General features: G+C 54.0%; 2 protein-coding genes across 9 annotated transcripts; one reads left to right on the top strand and one right to left on the bottom strand.

Annotated features, from left to right (window-relative positions):
- Positions 1-462: 462 nt before the first annotated feature.
- ARHGEF40 (Rho guanine nucleotide exchange factor 40) lies at positions 463-19,671 on the bottom strand. Of its 8 annotated transcripts, none has more exons than XM_054449762.2 (24): positions 19,542-19,671; positions 16,691-16,888; positions 14,753-15,998; positions 14,434-14,601; positions 14,168-14,288; positions 13,477-13,573; positions 13,290-13,370; positions 13,043-13,159; positions 11,660-11,755; positions 11,444-11,559; positions 10,929-11,055; positions 9,174-9,296; positions 8,940-9,083; positions 7,839-8,449; positions 7,482-7,716; positions 7,043-7,129; positions 5,903-6,118; positions 5,068-5,238; positions 4,141-4,318; positions 2,910-3,014; positions 2,552-2,695; positions 1,917-2,059; positions 1,135-1,181; positions 463-997 (listed from the first exon to the last, which is right to left on the bottom strand). In XM_054449762.2, the coding sequence occupies exons 1-23, from the start codon at positions 19,542-19,544 to the stop codon at positions 1,140-1,142; spliced, it is 4,569 nt and encodes a 1,522-aa protein (XP_054305737.2). In that variant the 5' UTR covers positions 19,545-19,671; the 3' UTR covers positions 463-997; positions 1,135-1,139. The 8 variants fall into 8 exon arrangements, 7 of the variants coding, with proteins under 7 accessions (XP_054305737.2, XP_054305738.2, XP_063507446.1 ...); XM_054449763.2 differs by having other exon boundaries at positions 1,917-2,047; XM_063651376.1 differs by lacking the exon at positions 2,552-2,695.
- On the top strand, positions 16,754-20,121 carry LOC134738127 (actin nucleation-promoting factor WASL-like). The gene is made up of 2 exons (XM_063651384.1): positions 16,754-16,888; positions 19,542-20,121. Exon 2 carries the CDS (start codon positions 19,543-19,545, stop codon positions 20,119-20,121), a length of 579 nt encoding a protein of 192 aa, XP_063507454.1. The 5' UTR covers positions 16,754-16,888; position 19,542.
- The last annotated feature ends 210 nt before the right edge of the window (positions 20,122-20,331 follow it).

Genomic DNA, 20,331 nt, shown 5'->3' with positions numbered 1-20,331 from the left:
TCTTCAGACACTTAGTTATCACCCAAAGAGTTTGATAAGAAATGCAGAATATTGGGTTTTACCCTCAGGTTTCTATGCAGCAGCTCTGATGGGGCCCAAGAATTAGCATTTAACAAATAGCCAAGCAAGTTCTCACGCACTGTGGCCAGAGGACCTCATTTTGAGAACTGCTGGACTGTGCTGGATCCCAGTTTGTCTGTGACCAGTTCAGCCTCAAGGAGTAGGTGCAGTGTGGGAGAAGGAGCTTCAGAGAGTGTGTGGAACCTCTGGGAGCCACTGTGGAGGAGACACATTCTCCCAGGCTCATACACAGTCAGCTAGCTCTGGGCCTGGGAGGGGTAGAGGGGACTTTCCAGTCTTGGTTTTATTTTCTGTGTTCTAGTTGAGGGCTGGTTGAGGGAAAGTGCTCAAGTTATTTATCACCTTAATCCAGAGGACTACTCTAGCTCCTTGGAGGCAAAGTGTGAGTAAATACGTTTAATATAACAATAGTATTATAATAACAGTAATTACATATATAAAGTCTACAGTTCCCCTGTTGCACCCTCCTATTATTGTTTGCATAGCTTCATTTCTTGTGATACCTCAGAATGGAGTCACCAGGAACTCCAGTTGACCTGGCAGAGATGATTCTTCTCAGGGAAAGTCAGGGGGTGAGAAAAGAGGAGAACATGGGCTGCCAGGGAGGGCTGGCATGGGAGTGATGTCCTGGATACAGTGGCCCAGGATGGGAAAGCACCGGAAGAGGGATAACGTCCCCACCTCCAGGGTATGAAGGCAAGCAGTGTAGCTGTTCTGGCTCCTGAAGGAGAAGGCACCAAGCTAGGGAGACTAGAGATAGTGGTGGCAGGGCAATACTCTGGTCGTTAGACCTCCTCTGTGTCCAGGAAGCAGAGGGAAGAAATTCAGTGATCGCCCAGTGCTCCATTATGCCCCACTGCCATCCCAGCCCAAAGTGTGCTGAGAGGAGAAGCTGCACGCAAGTTCTGGGTCTTCTCTAGAAGCCAGGAGAGAAGAGGGAGATGAGTTGGGAGAGGGAAGAAGCTGACTCCCAGGAAGCCGGGGACAGGAAGGAAGGTACATGCAAGATGGAAGGAGTGTTGGATGTGGTAGAAATTGGGGATGCTGACTCACCCCGGTCACAGAGGCGTGGTGGGGTCACTCAGGGCTCGAGCATGACTCTGGGGGGAGAGAAACTACAGTGAATTTAGGGACATATTTCTTGTCCTTCTCTCTCTTTCTTTTCCTCCATTCCTTCCCACAAGCCTGTCAATTCACCTCTCTTTCCTACCCGAAGTCCTTGAATTTTGCTATTTACTTTTATTTTTTTAGAGACAGGTGCTCACTGTCGCCCAGGTTGGAGTGCAGTGGCACAAACATGGCTCACTGAAGTCTTAACCTCCTGGGCTCAAGAGATCCTCCTGCTTCAGCCTCTCGAGTAGCTGGGACTATAGGTGTGCACCCCTCAAAAGTCCAGCTAATTAAAAAAATTTTTTTTTGTAGAGATGGGGTCTCACTATGTTGCCCAGGCTGGTCTTGAACTCCTGGGCTCAAGTGATCCTCCCACCTCGGCCTCTGAAAGTCTGGGATTACAGGTATGAGCCACCTTACCTGGCCTGAGTTTTGCCATTTTAACCCAAGTCCAAGCCAGGCCATTGGCATTCTCCCCTTTCCATCCACCCCAGCACTATACTCCTTATTTAAGATTCCTTTTAACCTATGACCTTGATGCCTCTTAGCAAGGTCCCGGGGAGAGGAGAAAGGTAGACAAGATAATAAATCCAGTCTGTAACCTCAGCTGGGAGCACAAGTTCACAGTTTTCCCCCAAACCCCCTGGGGTTGAATGATCAGAAAAGCCCATCCAGAAAGCAGCCAAAGAGATCACCTTGTTCCCAGCCTCATTGTAGGAACTTACCTGTCGGGATAGCCCTAAGATCCCTCGACTGGCCAGGGTGGGAGTGCTGCTCCCAGGGTGGGGGGTTTGCAGGCTGGGGCTGTTTCTTGGTCCTGGGGACACATCTCCAGAAGAGTCAAGTGTTTCTGGGGCTGAAGGGGAAGCTAGGGTGAGAGCAGAGTACAGAATCCCTCCAGATTACCTTAAGCAACCAAGCTGCTCCATCAGGGAAGAAAAAGCTCCATAGCAACAGGAAGCTGTGAGTCACCATAGCGATCCAGTTGCAAGGGAACCCCCTACCAAGAGGCAGGAAATTGTCAGCAGCATCATTAGAGCAACCAGGGAAGAAGCGACAGGAAACTATAAGGATTGCCGTGGTGAACCAGGAGGGTACAACAGGAAGCTGAGGCAGTTTCCATAGAAACCCAAGAAGAGCTAGAGAGAGAGGTACAGAGGAAGTGCTTCTTAGCAACAGGCTGTTGTAAGCATCACCGTAGCAACCAGATGGAAGGCTCTTTTAGCGGTGGGGAAGCTGTACATAGTTGTCATGGCAACTGGGCTTCTTGGCTAGAAAAAGGAATTGCTCAGCAGCAAGCAGCCTGAACATCACCACCATGACCGAGCTGTTGGGAGCCACCCCTTGAGAGGTGCCTCACCCAGGGAAATTTGCTTGACGTCCAGATCCCAGGCCTCCTCCTCGACGCGGGCAGGCAGGGAGCAGGCTCCCGGCGAAAGGCCGGGAAGGGAGGGGCCGGCATGCTCAAAGGATGACACGGCCACGGAGGCCCGGGTGCGGGCGGCTGCAGAGAGTGGGGAGTGGGGGGTGGGGTGCTGGTGTGGGAAAGCCCTCTTGGCTCCTTGGAATGACCCTCAGTCTCACAGAGGGCCTCCCAGCCAGTCCCACTGATTTGGGGACGAGATGCTTTTCCTGACTTTCCACCACACCTCCCCTTTGTATCCTCATTGTCAAGGTCTTCACTCCTGGGGGCCACCCCCCAGCACCCTGGCCCTCACCTCTTCCAGTGAGCAGGGCACTCAGCGTCCGCTCCCCAAGGGCTTTGATGTCCAGGAAGGGTTTATTCCCAATGCCCATGGACACCATCTGCTGCACTCGGAGCTCTGGAGAATAGGGACACTTGTTACCAACTTCTTCCTGCCCTTCTCTCTAGCCCTAGCATGTCATGGTTGACTTTTTTTTTTTTTTTTTTTCCTTCCCAATCCTCATTCCTCCCTTTCATTCCTCTGGTGTCTCTTTTTACTCCTCCTGTTGACTATCACAACATGGATGGCAATGATGGTGTGACTTCCTCCTCAGATATCTGGCTCTTCTCTCCAATATGTTGCATCCTGCCCATTCGGCATCCCAGCTGCCTAATTTCTACTCTGCATCTTGGGCATTAAGAGAAAAAAAAAAAAAAAAAAAAAAAAACCTCACATTTTTACATACCTTTACAGTTTACAAGGTGCTTCCATATATTTGACCTTACCTAATCATCCCTATTACACTAAGATGAAGACATTACTATTTCATTTTTCAGACGAGCAGAATGAAGTTCAGAAAATTAAAACCAAGGTAAAGCCCAGCAAAAAAACAAAAATAAAAATAAAACTAACAAACAAAAAACTAGTCCAGGTCACACAGCAAGTAGCAGCAGTTCTTAAATCCAAGTGAGCAGTTTCTCACCTTTTTTCCCAGCCATTTGCTTTATTAAAAAAATTTTTTAAAAAATCCTTTAAAGACAGAGTCTTGCTCTGTCACTCAGGCTCAAGTGCAGTGGCACCATCATAGCTCACTGTAACCTTGAACATTTGGGCTCAAGGGATCCTCCTACCTCACCCCTCAAATAGCTAGGACTATAGGTGTGCACTACCCTGCCCAGTTAATTTTAAAATTTTTTGTAGAAACAGGGTCTCACTATGTGCCCAGGCTGGTCTTGAACACCTGACCTCAAACAATCCTCCTACTTTGGCCTCCCAAAATGCGCTGGGATTACAGGCGTGAGCCACTGCACCTGGCCCCTACTTGCTCTTGCTTCCCTGAAATTTCCCAGCTTTCTCTTTCTTTTTGGTATATCTTAGGCTCATTTCTACCTCAGTAATCTCTCAAGCCAAATCTTGAATCTTATTATAAGCCATTCTTTCTTCATCCTATAAACTGTTTTCCCAAGCAGTTCACACACTCTCCAGAAAACTTCCTGCTATAACCCTGACTCCAAGCACCCCCTTCCTCAGCTCTGCCCAGTACCCTTGTTGTGGGCTGCCTGTCTCCACAGCAGCTGGGCAATAGAACTTGTCCACTTGAGTTTGATCTCTGGTGAGGTTGCCTGCAGAGTGTATGCCTCTCGTGCACGCCGCCGCCTAAACCACAACTCAAAGCAGAGTCCGCTGTCCCCAATGTTTTCTGTCAGCCCCATGTCAGCAGTCTGAGGAAGAGCAGAGGGCAGCGGGTGAAGACAGAGTAAGTCCTGGCTGGGTGGCGCCACATGGCAAGCACTGGGCTTCGCCTGGCATTTGATAGATGTTCAGTAAACGTTTGCTCAACACCTATCATGTGCCAAATGCTCTACATTTAGTCTTCATAACAACCATAATTTACAGAAGAGGAAATGAGGCCAGAAACATAAGCAACTTGCACAAAGGCTTCTCACAGCTTATTAGAGCCGGAATTGGACCCAGGCCTTTTCCTCTATGCTATACTCTTGCAGGGGGTACAAAGTCTAGAAACCCTTAGAATCCATTCCACACTGCCTGATCCAGGACCATAGGTTGCTATAAATGCTTATCTGGATATCAAGGCTGTTTCCCTAAAGCAAAGCCTCCCTCTTCTTGGATTCTTTAGTCAAAGTATAGTGTGCTTTCTCCTCATGCCCTAGGAACGACCCCTAATTCCAAAGGCATGTGTGTCCTTAGTGGGAAAGTCCCTCTTCTAGTCTGGTTTGGAATGCTTCCTAAGTGTTCTGCATGAATGATAAGGAAAACCTCCTGAGGTAGACCAATGACAGGACTTCTAACATCCCCTGACACCCTAACTCGATAGTCGATTACAAGCCAAAGCCTATTCTAGATGATGCAGATTCTGAACCTGTGTTGGGGTTGAATTTCCAGAACATCCTGAGCTCTCAAGAAGAGAATGACTTCCTGTCACCTCCACCACTCACTCCAGGAATTGTACCTTAAAGGCCTGCTTGTAAACAAACATCTCTGACCCCCCTTCAGGGCCCTTGAGCTTGCTGAACAGGAGGAGATGCTCAAAGAGAAAGACATGGCGAAGGCACTTCTTTCGGCCACAGATGACAGTGAAGGGGTCTCGATGCAAGAGCTGTCCCTGCTCCTTCAGATCTATCTGGAGAAAGGAAAAGGAAAAGTGGTTGGCCCAGAGGCCCTTTGTTTGTATTTTACAGGGAGCAAAAATAGATTTATAGGGCAAGGGGCCTAATGCACTGGTTCTTAGGTAGAGTCAGGAAGTCAGGGAAGCCCTCAGCCTAGGGTCCATCCATTGGTCACCATGCACAGCACACCCAGCTGAGCAGCACAGCCCTGCCTCTGAAGATGGCAAGGTGTACTGCATAGTAGGGTTTATAGCCGCCTGTGGGGAAGCCTTTGCATGCTGGGGATCCAGGAAGAGAATCAGCAAAGAACTGAAAGGGAAATAGGTCTATTCCAGAGGAGGATACAGGATTCCAACATGTTCTGGAACCTCAGGGCTGGAAAAAGACTAGGTAGACAAGACAAGGTATGTGTTGGGTGTTGAGGTGCAGGAGGAAGTATGGGGTAGATGGGGAAAGATAACAGTTAGGAAAGGAACAGGAGTGTACAAGGCAGATGTAGGAGCATGGGATGTTGGGAGGACATAACTTCTTTATTTACAAATGAGGAAAGTGAAGTCCAGTGAAGTTCAGTGACTCAATCAAGGCCACCCAGCTGGTTAGAACTTAGAGCCTGGAGCCCTCTGACCTGGAGCCTGGGCTGGGCAGTTTGAGCAGCAGTGACTGGAGCTAGGGCCTCACCTCACAGCCACGCACCGCCTCCACGGCCAGCAGGTCTCTGCCACGGGCCTCTTGTTCCTGGAGCAGCTGTACAGCAGCCCCAAGGGCCTGGCGCTCAGAACTGAGCTCAGGCCCAGCTTCCCTCAGGAGCTCCTCCAGGAGCCGCCCATACCGAGCCAGCTGTTCCAGAGGCTGCTGCAGGGCTCGGGGCAGGTAAGGGCCAGCCTCCGTGGAGCCCTAGGTTGAGGAGGACACAGACAGGGATGAGGGGAGGGCTGGAGCCTCTGGGGGCCAAGCTCAGGGGTTGGGGGGTAGGTGGGTGATACCCTAGGCTTTTGGGTATAGATGAAGCCCAGATACTCCCTAAAGTAAGGCAAAACCATTCTCCCTGGAAAGAAAGCAGGTGGGGGCCTGCAGGCCAGCAATCATTGTCTATATCTTGAAGGGAAATGGAAGAAGAATCAAAATAGTAATCCCCTGTACTCTCTGGCTTTGAACTTTTCTTTTCTTTTCTTTTTTTTTTTCCCTGAGATGGAGTCTTGCTCTGTCGCCCAGGCTGGAGTGCAGTGGCACAATCTCGGCTCACTGCAAGCTCTGCCTCCCAGGTTCACGCCATTCTTCTGCCTCAGCCTCCCGAGTAGCTGAGACTACAGGTGCCCGCCACCACGCCTGGCTAATTTTTTTTTTTGTATTTCTAGTAGAGATGGGGTTTCACTATATCGGCCAGATAGTCTTGATCTCCTGACCTCGTGATCCACCCGCCTTGGCCTCCCGAAGTGCTGGGATTACACGTGTGAGCCACCACACCCGGCCATTGGCTTTGAACTTTTAGTCACTTGTACGTCTTTTGATGTGAGCTCTTCTGATGCTCAGATCCTCCCTGTGAGCTGGCTATAGTGACTGTTGCCCCCATTTACCAGATGTGGAAGTAGAGGCCCAAAGGAATCAGGAGTCCTGCCCAGTCCCTCAGGTGGACTGGATAAGAACCTGGCCTCACCAGTCCGGTGCTTGTCCCACCCTCGGCAATTCTAGGAGATGATTGGTAGGTGATGTTCCTGGGCACATCCAGGAAAGCTTTTTTTCCCTGAGGGATTTGTTGGGTGGGTTTTTAGGTCTTCCTGGCCCCTCTACTTTTCTTCTGAAGGTTGGAGAAAAAGTTACCTTGCTTGAGGGACTGAGCGCAGCCAGACCATTCTCCAGTTTGTGTCGGTGCTTCACATACTGTGCATAAAGGCTGAACTGGTCCCCCTGTGCCAGTAAAGAACAGATAAGGTGTCCCCGGTGAGGCCCCTGCAGACAAGCCTCTCTCTTCCCCCTCTCTATCCTCTCTGTAGCCCAAATGAGGGATGGGTCACCAGGGAGCACTCAGCCTACCAGGGAGGGAAGGGCTCCCTGTGGAGAGAGCATAGTCCAGGCAGCTGTTGAGAGCAGGGCGCAGAGGCTGAGTAGAGGCAGAAGTGCCCACAGAACAGGGCTGGGCCCCAAGGTCATGGACCACACATAGGAGGAGAGGGCCGTGGGTACAGAGAAAGAGGGACAGATGGATGAGGCTGGAACAGAGGAGGGAGAGCACTTGGAAGAAGTTGAGGGGATCACTCACGTGGCGAAGGAAGCAGGCCCCAATGCGTAGGGGGTGGGTGGCGCAGCCCTGAAGCTCCCGCAGAAAGTGTGTCCGGTGGAAGCTGCGAAGCCTTTCTCGGGCACTCAGGGCAGCAGCCCAGGTGCCCCGAAGTTCAGGAGTCAGCTCAGGCCCAGGGGGTGGCACTGGCTCACTCAAGGTGGCCACATAATCTTGTTCACAGGCAATCAGCTCAGACACCAGACGCTGCTGGGCACTGCAGGCACAATAGGAGTGGCAGAGGAGGTGTGGGAGGGAGCCAGTACCCCCAACAATGTCATCGTCTTTTCCTACTGGGCAGTTGGCTCCGCCTCTTAGCCAGTTGGGCTGGGATCTCACCTGATGCTTCGCTTGCGCTCCATCCGGGGGGTGCCTACTCCCCAGGGTCCATCTGGCCCCCCAGCCCGGCCCAGCAGCACGTGTTCCCGTGGTGAGCACGTCCTGTCCACCACCTCAGTGCTGGTAACCTCCAGGCCTCGGATCAGCACAGCTCTGGGGGGCCTGCCCTCTGCTTCTGCAGCCAGCTCAGGGCCCTCTTCCTCACAGTCCTCTCCACATGGGGCCAGGGAGCAATGGGATGGGGCTGGCCGTGGCCCAGGGCTGCTGGGGAGCAGCAAGGAGCTGAGGCTGGGCGAGGGGCTGTGGGGCCCCCACTGGGCCCCTCCACTACTGGCACTGTCTGCCCGCCGTCGTCGGTAGCCCCGTGGGCTCGCCTCCTCTCCCAGGTGTTGCTGAATCCTCCTCTCCAGTTCTTGGCAGCGGGCCCGGCAGCGGCCCCATTCTCGCAGGGCTGCTGGGCTGCCCAGGTCCAGGGCCAGGGCCCGCATCTCCTGGAAGGTGCCGGCACTGGGCTCTGGGGCCCGCCGCAGGGCCAGTGCAGCCAGCACAGCCTCCCGACCCGGCCCAGCTCCTGCCAGCCGAGCAAAGCCCTCATCCACCCATTCATGTGCCTACAAAGTCAAAGGGGTTGGGGATGGGAGAGAAAGGGTAAGGGCCTGTGTTGCTCACGAAGGATGCCCAACGACAGCCCTTGTCCTCTTGCCTGTGGCCTCCCAATACCCATCACTCTCCCATTTTCCCACTGTTCCAGCATCACTGCCTAACCATGTCACTCGGAGTTGGTATGGAGATGGAAGAGCCTATGTAAAAGAATAACCAGTACTCATACGACGTTTATGAGTGGCAGGCTCTGTGCTAAGGGCTTTTATGTATTGCCTCGTGTAATCCCCACAGCAGCCCTGTGAGGTAGATCTATGGAGGCACAGTCAGGTTTAGTATCTTGTCCCAGGTCATTCAGCAAGGAGGTGGCAGAGCTAAGAGCAAAAACCTAGGAGATGGGCTCCTCGGCCTCCACTTTTAACAACTTGATTAGCCTCTCCAGGCAGAAAGGAAGTGAATAAATGGAAACGGGGGCACAGAAGGAAAAGGCTCTGCGTGCACCTGCTGGAAGAAGCGCTGTAGCCGCAGGGCCCGATGGAGGCCACTTTCAACCTGCTCCAGCCGCTGTTCAAAGATATCCAGCACCTTCTGGGAGGTGGCATTCTCCTCCAGAGCCAGGGCCTCCCGTGCCTGGGCCAGGCGCTCCTGGAGAAGGGAGGCTGCGCTCAGACCTGGTCCTCACTCCTAGGTAGTCTCCCCCTGCCTCCTCTCACCTGCCCTCCAGCCCCTTCTCACCTGGACCTCAGCGCTGAAAGCCCGGAATCGCAGCTCTGTCTCCTGCAGGGCAGACAAGGTGTCCCCAGGCATAGCAAAGCTTGCCAGCTGCTCCTCCCCTGGGCCTGAGAGCCACTGCAACACCTGAGGCAGATGGGGTGGGAGGGCAGGGGGTCATGGAGTGGAAAGGCAAGGAAGGGCTGAGATCCAGCATCAGCCCCACCACCCCAATCTGTAGAACTTTGAGTGAACCATTGCATCTCATCTGCAATGTGGGAATGACAACAGTGAATGGTAATAGTTTCCACAAGGGTCAAATGAGAAACCGAGTAAGAAATCTTTGGTAAGGCAGATGAGAGGGAAGCTGGGCTGATGGGAAGCACTGAGGGAGGTGGGTCAAAGTTCCAGGGCTATGCCCGAGGGTGAAGTACATCAAACTGGGGTGAACCAAAGGCAGGATGAGGGTCATAGGGATGACTGAGGGCCTTCACCAAGCCTTGGCAACTGGTGGGAAAGGGTCCCAGGGACCAAGCCTGGAGAAACAGCACAGAAGGGGTATGTGTGTGTGTGTGTTTGTGTGTGTGTGTCCGGCTTTAATTTCCTAATATGGGGCTATATGAACTCTCATGCTGGTTCTGAGATGTTTGACCAAAAAGGGATGATAATATTTTCTTCTGAAGAAAGGCTGGAAGCTGGGGGTGGGACAGCCTGAGGATGAGAAGTCTGAGACTGTTCCTAATAGCCAGTGCCAACAATAACCACTTTTATAGTCCTTTGCTGAATTCATTTGATCTTTCTAACCACGTTGTGAGTTAATTGTTACCATCCGCATTCTACAGATGAGGACTTGGGAACTCAGAGAAGCTTCATGACTTGTCCAACATCTTACACATGGCAGAACTAGAACTCAAGCTGAGCACATTAGACTCCAAATCTTGTTTTTAAACAGTTGGGGAAACAGCTAACAAGCAGGTAAGCAAACAGGAGGAGATGCAACCTATCTCTAGGATATTGGCTTAGAGGAAGCCAATATGAAGAAATCCTAGGAAACAGAAAGTCTTGGCCCCCGCTTTAGCACCAGCCCTGAGGTGACCTTTCCCCTGATGTCCACATGCAGGTCCATGAAGTGTCCATTCACCATGCTCGGGGCTAAGGAGGAACAATCAGATTTCAAAGCCCCCTGTACCCCACATGATAGGGTGGAGAGCAAATCCCTATGGGGCTTTTAACCCCAGGAGGGAAGAATCAAGGTTCAGAGAAGCCAGCCTTATTCCTGAATCTTCCCCACAAAGAAGCCTGTAGTTCCTCTTAGGTGCTTTCAATGCTCTCCCCTTCCAAGGTGGAGGGAGGTGGGACCTTTCTGGCCTCAGGTCTGGGGGATGACATCGCATAAGGAGTTAAGGGTGTGTGTGTGGCAGTGTAACTAATGAGCTGGTATCAATAGACTTTTATTATTTTTCAGCTAAGGTGGTAGGCACTCCAGAGTTGATCAGCTCTTCAGAATCCCCTAGGGCAGCTGAGCATCTCTCACAATCTCTCAGCATTTTCGATCAAGTTTAAACAGTGGGGAGGGGGAGATCTGGCTTTTCTTTACTGGTGCTATGATGCTCCCACCCTCTTGTTGAATCTCATACTGACCAACAAATGTGAGGAGGAGGGAGGGACGTTCAACCAAGCCAGGCTAGAAGAACACCATCAACTATAAGTACCAACGGGAAAGTTGCTGGAGGCCACACTCCCAGGCTGAGTAAGAGGGACAAGGGGATCCTGGCTCACCTGCTGGAGTCGCCGCAGGCAGTGCCGCTGCTCTTGCTGCTGCACGTGCAGGTTGGAGAGGCGCACAAGCTGGTGAATGGCCTCGTCCACTTCCTGATACAGTGTAGCTGGGCCTTGGCCCTCCAGCCTGGGGAAGGAACACAGAAGAATGAATCATTTCCCTTGTAGAGCCCCTCAATTCTGTCCTTCCGTGCCTCTGAGGGATGCAAACATGAGAGGTTGCATAGCAGCATGGATCAAAAGCATGGGCTGAACCCTGACTGCTTTGGTTTGAATCCTGACTCTTTACTGACCGATGTTGGCCAAGACATTTCTGATCCTCCAAATCCTCATTTGTAATAGTAAATGGCACACAAGGATGTTGTGAGGGTTATGAGATAGTAAGTGTAAAAGCATATTATCTTGCCCAGATACATGCACAGTAAGAATGGTCTGGCAGCTAAGGTTTGTTGGCAGCCTTCGGCTGTGTCTCCACCTCCCACTTCCACCTGCCTCCGCACACCCATCCCTCGTACTTGCTGCTGTGAGTGGAGCGCAGCCTCATCAGGATGGCCCCCCCATCCCTCTGCAGTGCCGTCAGCCGGGGATCTGCCAGCACCTTCTGCAGTGGCCTGGGCATTCCCACTGCCTCCTGGGGACAGGGAGGAGTTGCCAGTTGGGGTTCCACCAGAGAGTCTCCACCCCAGCCCCATCCGAATCCCATCCCCCCACTGTCCCATCTCATTTCATACCTCTTCCTCTGGCTCTGCTGCTCCCTCCAGCTCCTCAATGGCTTGCCTTACCGAGCCCAGCACACCTTGGCACAGGCGACATAGCCTTACCACTTCCTGGAACCCACACACAGGGATGGAGTTGAGGATCAGAGTTTAAGAAGGAACTTAAGCCCTAGGGTTGGGGCGAGGTAGCCCCAGAGACTTTTATGGAGGCAATGCTGAATTCAGTTCCTGACTCTGTTGCTAACGAATTGTATGATGTTGGGTAGGTTCAGAAACCTTCCTGAACTTCAGTTCCTCAACGGTAAAGTCAGGAGAAGAAAGGCTTCTGTGATTTTGAAGGAGATGATGCCAGTTTAGCAACTAACGTGGGCCTGGCACATTGTACAGCTTGGTAACTGTGACCTTCCTTTCTCTCTGTCTTCAGTGGGGCTTCACCCTGTCACACCCCCTCTCTCTGCCTATTCATGTCAATTTCCCCTTTGACACTAAAGGCGAAGCTTAGAGACCATCTACAGACCCCTCTTTCATACTCAGCTCAGATCATGTTTATTTCTCTCTTCTTGAATACTCACAACACTTATATTCACAGAATTACATGAGATAAGTGCTGGAAGGACCTTTAGCAATTATGTTGTGATTTTTACACTTCGCGGATGAGGATCCTGAGGCCTGGATGTTGGTGCAAGGAGTGGATACAGAAAGGGCACTATTTCTGCAAGTGAGGTGGTAAAGTAATTTGGAACAAGAACCAGCCTTCTGACTCTCAGTGCTTTCCAGAAACCCAATGACACTATCTTGCACTCTTCTCTACTTGTTTCATGATTTATCTCCCACCAAAAATCATATACTACTTAATGTCATATTAAGAATTTATTTGGCTGGGCATAGTAGCTCATGCCTGTAATCTTAGCACTTCGGGAGGCTGAGACGGGCGGATCACTGGAGTCCAGGAGTTTGAGACCAGCCTGGGCAACATGGCAAAACCCCGTCTCTAAAAAAAAAAAAAAAATGCAAAAATTAGCTGGGTGTGGTAGCACATGCCTGTAGCCACAGCTACTCAAGAGGTTGACGTGGGAGGATTGCTTGAGTCCAGAGGGTCGAGGCTGCAGTAAGCTGTGATCGAAGCATTGCACTCCAGCCTGGGTGACAGAGTGAGACTGTCTAAAAATAATAATTATAATAATTTAACATACTCCTCTTATCTCCCCAGTAGACCACGGCGCAGTGCACATGTTTTCCTCATGATTTGGGAGCCATAAATACTTGTTGAATTGAATGGAATGGAAACCACTTTTTTGCAACCCTATGGTATGTCCTGGACCTGGCCTCTCTCCTAGAATGTCTTCAGCTGGGTTATTCCTGGCTGCCAGCATGCTAGGTGGTAGAGGGGACGCTTACCTGGTGTATCTCTACCCAGTGACTGGGAGAGGGGTCCCTGTGACCTCCTAACTCCCACTGCAGCTCCTCTGGCTTGGCCACTCTTTTCAGATCATTCTGTGACAGCACCTCAGCACCCTGTAGAGGGTAAGGCAGGGGGTTTCTTCCTGGGCACCTAAGGACTCAGAAACCAGCCTGGGGCTCCAGCCAGCCTCTTCTCCTCTCTCCACTACTGATGGGAAACCAGGTGGGAATGAAGGGCTCAAACCTGAAATCCGCAGAGTTCAGTTGGAAGGTCATCATGAACCAGAATCAGCAGCCGCTGCACAAGGGGAGGATCTCCTGAGTCCTAAGGACAGAGAAGAATAACCCTAAACTGGGCAACTGGGTGTCCTGGACTGGCCACTAGTGAAGAGTGAGGATCCAGGGGAACTGCCTGTTCAAGGGGTGGTTACCTGAAGTTGGCTCAAGACAGGAATGAGTGCCAGAGGCAGTGGAGGTGCCTGGCGAAGGTCCAGCAGGACGGACAGCCCTAGTATCTGTAGATCAGGCCTGTGGGAGCAGGAAGAGCCAAGGAGGCTGCTGTGTGTGTGTTTTGGGGGATAGCAGATAAGGCAAGGCAGACATACAGGGTCTGTTTTTAGTTAATAGTCCTCAGGAGAAATTAGTTGCCGGTACATTTGGGAAGAAATGGGCAAAGGGCCAAATTCTGGGATGTGTGTATAAGAGGAAGTGACCTAGCAGTCAGGAGTCTATATTCATATGGCTACTAGGTCAAGGGATTAATGTCTGGAAAGTTAAGAATTCTGTTCTGGAATGGCATGCATTCAATGTCAGCCTGTAGTATGGTGCCTAATAGGTACTCGGTGCTCAATAAATGTTTGTTGAATAAGTGAACCAATGTCCTGATGATCTTGGTAGGGTTGGAAGAGAGTGAAAGTCAACAGTGTTGCTTTTGAGGATCAGTGAAGATGTGAAGCTGGAGGTCAGGGTCAGTAAGGCCAAAGGTCAATGACTTGAAATCTGAAGGTTGAAGAAGTAGGTGTCCTTAGAGGTCAGAAGGTCAGTGTCCTGAGAAGAAGTAGGTGAGGGTCCTCATGAATCAGGAGGTTAGTGTCCAGGGTGCCAGGACTGGGCCTCAGTTACCTGAGCAGTGAGTGGAGGTAATGAAGAGTTGTGTTCAGCGTGTCTTGGGAGGGTGGGGGCTCCTCAGGAGAGCACGGTGGGGTAATGGTCAGCAGAGCTCGCCCACTCTGGTCCACCCCTCCTGAAGACACAAAATGGCCAGGCTGTCCTGGCTGGGAGCAGTCCATGCCTACCTCCTTTCCACCCTGCCTCCCCCAGTCCCCAAGCCCACCCAATTGCTTCTCTTTCCCAGTCCTTTTTCCCTTCACCCACTGATGCCCACTGACCCGTCAGGATGAGGAATCCAGATGCCATCAAGTCCCAAGCTACATCAGGGTGATCAGAGACGGAGACTGGAAGGGCCTCTTCTGGAATGTTGTCCCCTTTTCCTTCCTGCACAGTCTCCAGTGGAGGTGTTGGAGTGTCAGACAGGAGGCCTTCTGGGCCTGTGTGTCCTGCACAGACACAGACAGAAAAATGGGACTGAAGTTAAGACGGTTCTGGTTGTTCTGCTCCCAGCCTAACCCTGCTCCTCCTCCTGCCCCCTCCCATAGGCCCGACCTGCTTTGGCCCTTGCCCCATGAGCCTCACTCAGTGTCATCTCACCTGCCATACACACCAGGCCTGGCCCCTCCAGCTCTCTCTCTCTGGCCCCCTCTTCTGTAGGCCCACAGGCTTCAGAGGGCTGAGGCTCTTTTTCGCCTGCTGTTTTGAGCTCTTTTGGCTCAGATTCTGGCTTCCCTGAGCCTTCATATTCCTCCTTAACCAGGCTGCATTCTGGAAGCTTGTGCTCACTTGGTGAGGGCAGATTGCCAAGGGCTTCTTGGTGGCTGGCATCTTCCTTGTCCCCAGGGCTCAGTGGGGCACTGTCCCCTCCTCGGCTAAGAGCCCCTCGACCTGCAGCTCGCTTCTTTCTTCTGTTTCCTTTGCCTGTTCTCCGAGGGGTACCAGGTGGTCCTTCAGCCCCCTGGCCTCCTCCTCCTCCTCTAAGCTCCCCTGGCCTCAGGGGGCAAGATTCGGAGGCTTCTCCCACAGCCTCTGCTGGGGGCTCAGACACCTCCAAGACTGCTGCCTCTGGGACAGCCTCAGCTCCTGGGGGAGACTCAGGGGAGGCTCCGGTGCTGCTCCCCTCACCGGGGGGGCGTGCTCCATCCTGGTCCCGAGGCCCCAGGCCCTTCTGGTGCATCCACGCCCGGTGTCTCCGGTGACGGCCCTTCCCTCCAGCGCCCTTGCGGGTGGGTACCGTCCGGACTCTGGAGAGGCCCGGGGAGCCTTCAGCATCTGTTGGGCTCCCCCTCACGGGCAGTGTCACCTCCAACAGCTCCACATACTCGCCCTCAGGTCCTTCCACAGGGGCATTGTGCCCATCCCCAGGACTCCGGGTACCCAGCGCCTCCTCAGGAAGTGGAGGGCTGGGAAGCCCTGGAGGTCCAGAGGGCAGTTCTGGGGGCAGCGTACTTGGCTGATGTCCAACCATGAGGCCCTCTTTATGCACAAATCGTGGACAGATGAGCTCAGCCCAGGGCAGCCGCTGAATCCCAGAGGGCGCAGACAGTAGGCAGGTACTGAGGCGACCTGTTGGCCGGTCCTTATTGATGCCTTGTAGCCACTCAGGTGTGAATAGGTAGGCACAAGCCTCATTGGGCACAGGAATCTCCTGCACCCGCCCACCCCCAGGGGCCAGACACTTGAGTGCTAGTCGTGGTGCTTGGGCAGCTGAGGGCACCACCTGCAGATAGAAGTCTCCTGGGCGCAGCAGTTGCCAGGGTAGGGCTGCTAGCTGCACCACCACCTGTTCATGCAGGCAGAGCGGCCACCCCTCATGGAAGAAGAGGAATCCACTGTATTGGGCCTGGGGAGAGAGGTGGGAGGCTGCACTCAGGCCTCTGCTGAAGAAACCAGCAGAAGAGGGCAGTTAGAATGGGCCCACCCTAGGCAGGACCAGTCTTATGCCTGGAAGGTTATACTCTCAGGAGAGCAGGAGGGGAGATTTGGGGTATTCAGGTGGCAGAGAGGAAGGGACTGGGACTGATCGGTCTCCCAGTAGTAGGAAGCTTCTTTAGGAAGCTAGTTCCATGTGTAGGAGGGTAAGAACTGAATCGTTACCAAGACATGGTCAGCAGATGCCATTGTCTTGGAGAAGTTAAAGACTCTTAGGAGTCTTTATATCTGTAGAAATGAAGGATCTCTGTTGACTAATGTACGGGGGAGTTAGTATCTTGAGAAATTCATATGAGGGGGAGAAGATGTCTGGAATTGGGTCTGGAGAGTTAGGGTCTTTGGGGGTCAGTGTTTCTTAGGGGTCAAGATGAATTTGGGGAAGATGAATGTGTGTGTGTGTGTGTGTTAGCATCTGAATGGTCAGTGCCTGTGAAGGTCAAAGTTTGTGGGAGGTCAGAGAATGAAGCTTAAGTGATTCTGGAGAGATCAGTATGAGGGGAGGCTGTATCTCTAGGTTAGTGGGGGCATTAGTCAGCCTGGCTAGTCTGTAGAGTGTGGCAGTGGATCTTGGGGAAGGCAGAAGAGTGATGCATGGCCACTCACACAGGCTTCCTGCTGGACCTTGGCAAGCAGGTGCTTGGCTGGTACCAGGAAGTCCAGCGTGTACCTCAGTGCGTCCTCCCGATAAGTCCTCTCCACCACCTGGAACACCTGGCCCAACAGGGTGGGGGCTGTTGCCTCAAAGGGTGGATACAGGGCGGCGAGAGTGCTCTGCACACAGTCCTCCACTGGCTCAGGCTCCTGTAGAGATAGGACCAGGCTACAGATCCCTAGAGATCATGCAATCATGGCTCCCTGGGAGCTGCACTAGTCTGGGGGTGGCTGTGTTCTCCAAAGCCCACATTGTACAATGTGGGCAAAAAGTGAGCACTCAGGAAATGCTGGCTGATGAGCCCAGAATGGGAGTGGGGCTGGGCCAGAGTGCACAAACCTGGCAGGGCACTCAACAGTCAAGCTCTGAGACCTTGGCTTTGGAGATCCAGGGAGAATTTGTTGTGAATGCTCCTGATCAGGGCTGTTCCGGGTGCTCGTGAGTTGGAGTGATTGCATAGATCTTTCCCAGGAGAGAAAAGACAGGCTTCTGGGCTATCAGGGGACTGAGCTTATGGCTGAGAACTCAAGGGGATGAGGGAGATTTCCACACAGCCATCCTGCAAATCCCTTCTCATAAGACCCACCACCCAGAGTTCCCCATCTTAAGTGGAGGTGCCATCACCCACAATTCTGTCCCAGAGATGATCATTTGGTGAAAGAGAGATGGTCATTTGTATGCTAGAGATGGTCATTTGGTGGAAATAGGAGGATGGAAAGACTGTCTGTGACTGTCTTGGGTCTTTCTAGCATCCCTCTTCCCTCTCCCACAGCGGCTCTGAAGCAATCACCCAATCTTAGAGCATGTGGGATTGGATTACAAAGAACCGGGTGGGGGCAGTTGAAAGAGAAAAAAAGTCACAAGAGGAACTTGTGGGAAGGGAGGAGGAGGCCTTGATGGTGCGCATTCGAGCTGGTCTTTTCTGATTCCAGTGGGACCTCTCTCTGCCAACCTCCACTAGGAGTCTCAAAAAGACTCAGCCCTGCTTCATCCAGACTCCCCTCCCTAAGTGAGTCAATGAGACATCTTTCTCCAACTCGTAACCTAAACAACCACCCCTTGGGCTATTCCTTTGCAAACTTCTTTTTCAAGACAGTCTTTGAAGTTCCTTTTACTGGAATTTTTTTTTTCTTTTTTGCTGTAAATGGGGAAGGGGATACTCAATGCAGCCTTTACCTTAGTCTCTACCTGCCCTACCCCCATGTCTTGCCTTTGCCACAAAACAAAATAGCTTATTTTTCTCTGAGCTCGTCCATCCAGAGTTGCCCATTTGTCTCGACCGTCTGGGAAGTTAGGGCAACCACTCCAGAGACGGGACATTCAGTGCGTCAGCGCGCAGACCCGGCCCCAAGGTGTGTGGGCGAGCAGACAGACCACCAGTGTTCCTGGGACCAGGCGGACGCAGTGCGCGTGGGTGGGGGGAAGGTGGAGATGGGCGGGGGTGAGGCAGAGTGGGGCCGTCTGCTCCAAGGCAGGGAGTGCGGAGCTAGGGCTTGAGCAGCGAGGCAGCTGCAACCCATTAGGGGCGGTGAGCTCATGGCTGAGCGAGAGTCTCAGCCACAGGAAACGGCCGCGGCAGGAGGGGAGGAGGGGTCTGGGGAGGGAGGCGGCGGGCGGGAGCACTAAGACCCAGCCTCCTGCCGGCGGGGACCAGAGAGGAGACCAGAGAGACTGAGTCAGCTCTCCCTGGCCCAGTTCCTCTTTCTTCTTCCTCCAGCCTCCCTGCCAGAGGGTGCCCTTCCCTCCGTAGAGGGGCGGCCCCAGTAGTGCCCCTGCCCCTCCTCCACTCCCTGCGGGGAGCTCCCCCTGGCAAGGCCTCTCCCCCTCCTCCACTCTGCAGAGAGCGCCCCCTTGGCCATGCCCCCGCCCTTTTTGCAGTGGGCGCTCTCTCTGGCAGTGCCCACTCTCGCAGCGGTGCTTCAGAGTACTCTGCAGTGAAAGTTCCCAGGGCAGTGTTCACTCCTGTTGGTGTGGGCTTCTCCTTAGCATACCCTCTAGCTTCCAGCGCCCCAAGTTGCTGCTGCCAGGGTCCCCTAGTCCCTGCAGGGAGCTCCGGCTCGTGTTCCCTTCCCTCTGTAGCAGGAGTGCCCTGAGGCAGCCCTTCAGTTCCCTGCAGCAAGAGCTCTGGGGCACTTCCCTCCTCCGCAAACTCCGGCCGGCTCTGGCTGTGTCACGCCCCCTGGTATTGTGAGCTCCCCCCAAGCACCCCCAACTATCCTGAGGCAGCTCTTTTTCTCTGCGGGAATTTCCCTCTTTGGCCATGCCCCTGGACCCGGCCCAGCCACAGCTGTGGCCAGTCCCCTAGGGCCGGATGGGTGGGCCTGCCTCACCGGGTTGGGGACAGGGATGGAAAATGGTGGTTCCATGCAGATCAGTTCTCATGACCCGAGGGGCCGGGCCTCTTCCAGGGTCGCTGCAGGACCAACCCGCAGGGGTCTCCCGCGGGTAAGGAGCTCGGACCAGGAGGGGGAGGGAAGCTCCAGGAAAGGAAGGCACAGGTCAGGACAGAGGAGGGCGGGGAGCGGGGAGGTGTGTGGATTAGGGGAGAGACCCAAGGGAGGATGGGGGAGGAGGCGGAGGAGAGGAGGAAGAAAGGGTGAGGGCAATACCCGGTGGGGACAGAGCTAAACAGTCGGGCAGACAGACAGACAAATCGAAGAAGGGGGGATGGGAGGGAGGAGAGTCCCAGGAGCGCCGAACAGTCCGAGGCAGGCTCGGGAGGCACCAGGCTGGGGACTTGGGGGCCCGGAGCGGGCTGCGCGAAGGTCGAGGGGACCCAGGGGGCTGCGACGCTGGACTCACCATGGCTCGGCGCCGGGCCGCGTCCGACGCTTGGTCGGGCGGGCGGGGCCGGGCGCGCCACCGCCTCCCTCCCGCCGCTCGTGTCTCGCCGGGTCTGGCTAAGGGACAGCTCCGGCCGCGGTGGCGGCTCGGCCCGCTCCGGCTTCCAGGCCGCGGGGCCCCGCCAGGGAGGGCCGAGACGGCCGCCCCTCCCCGCCCCGCCCTTCAGCGCCCGCCCCCGCCTCCGCGCGGGACCCCTTGCCGGGACTCTGTCTCCCGCGCCGAGACTCTCTGCCGCTCCCCGGGCGTCCCCAGCCTATCCGTCCCGTTCGCCGGCAACCTTCTTTCTTCTCCGCCCCGCCCTCCAGCGGGTAACCTCGACCCTGACCCTCGGAGGCCCGCCCAGCCGAGGATGCCCCTCTTTTCCCGCCACGGCCTCGCTCCCCGCGGGATCAGTTTAGCCTCGGCAAGGGATGCTGCAAAGGCTGGGGCGTGCGTGAATTCCCTGGGGCCGCCCCTTCCCAGAACTGGGGTCTTCCTGCGGCTGGAAAGCCTCTCCGCTCTAACTCGCCCGGGACCCTCTTCTCCCATCGGTTTCTAGACTTTGGCAGGACCCAGGGCTCAAATGAGACCTTCAGGCCCCTGCCTGCCTAGCAGAGAGCGGAGGGCCGGGAAATCAGGGGATTCCCCAACCCCCCGGGGGCTTGCCCGCCCTCCTTTCCCTCCATCTCCTCGGGCCTGGAATCTCTGGGCTGACAATGGGCTCCTCTGTGTTGCCTGGGGAAGGCGGGAGTGTGCGGGAGTTAGGGAG

The sequence above is a fragment of the Pongo pygmaeus genome, chromosome 15 (assembly GCF_028885625.2).
Source record: "Pongo pygmaeus isolate AG05252 chromosome 15, NHGRI_mPonPyg2-v2.0_pri, whole genome shotgun sequence".
NCBI classification, from domain to species: domain Eukaryota; kingdom Metazoa; phylum Chordata; class Mammalia; order Primates; family Hominidae; genus Pongo; species Pongo pygmaeus.
This window is presented reverse-complemented; position numbering and strand designations above follow the sequence as displayed.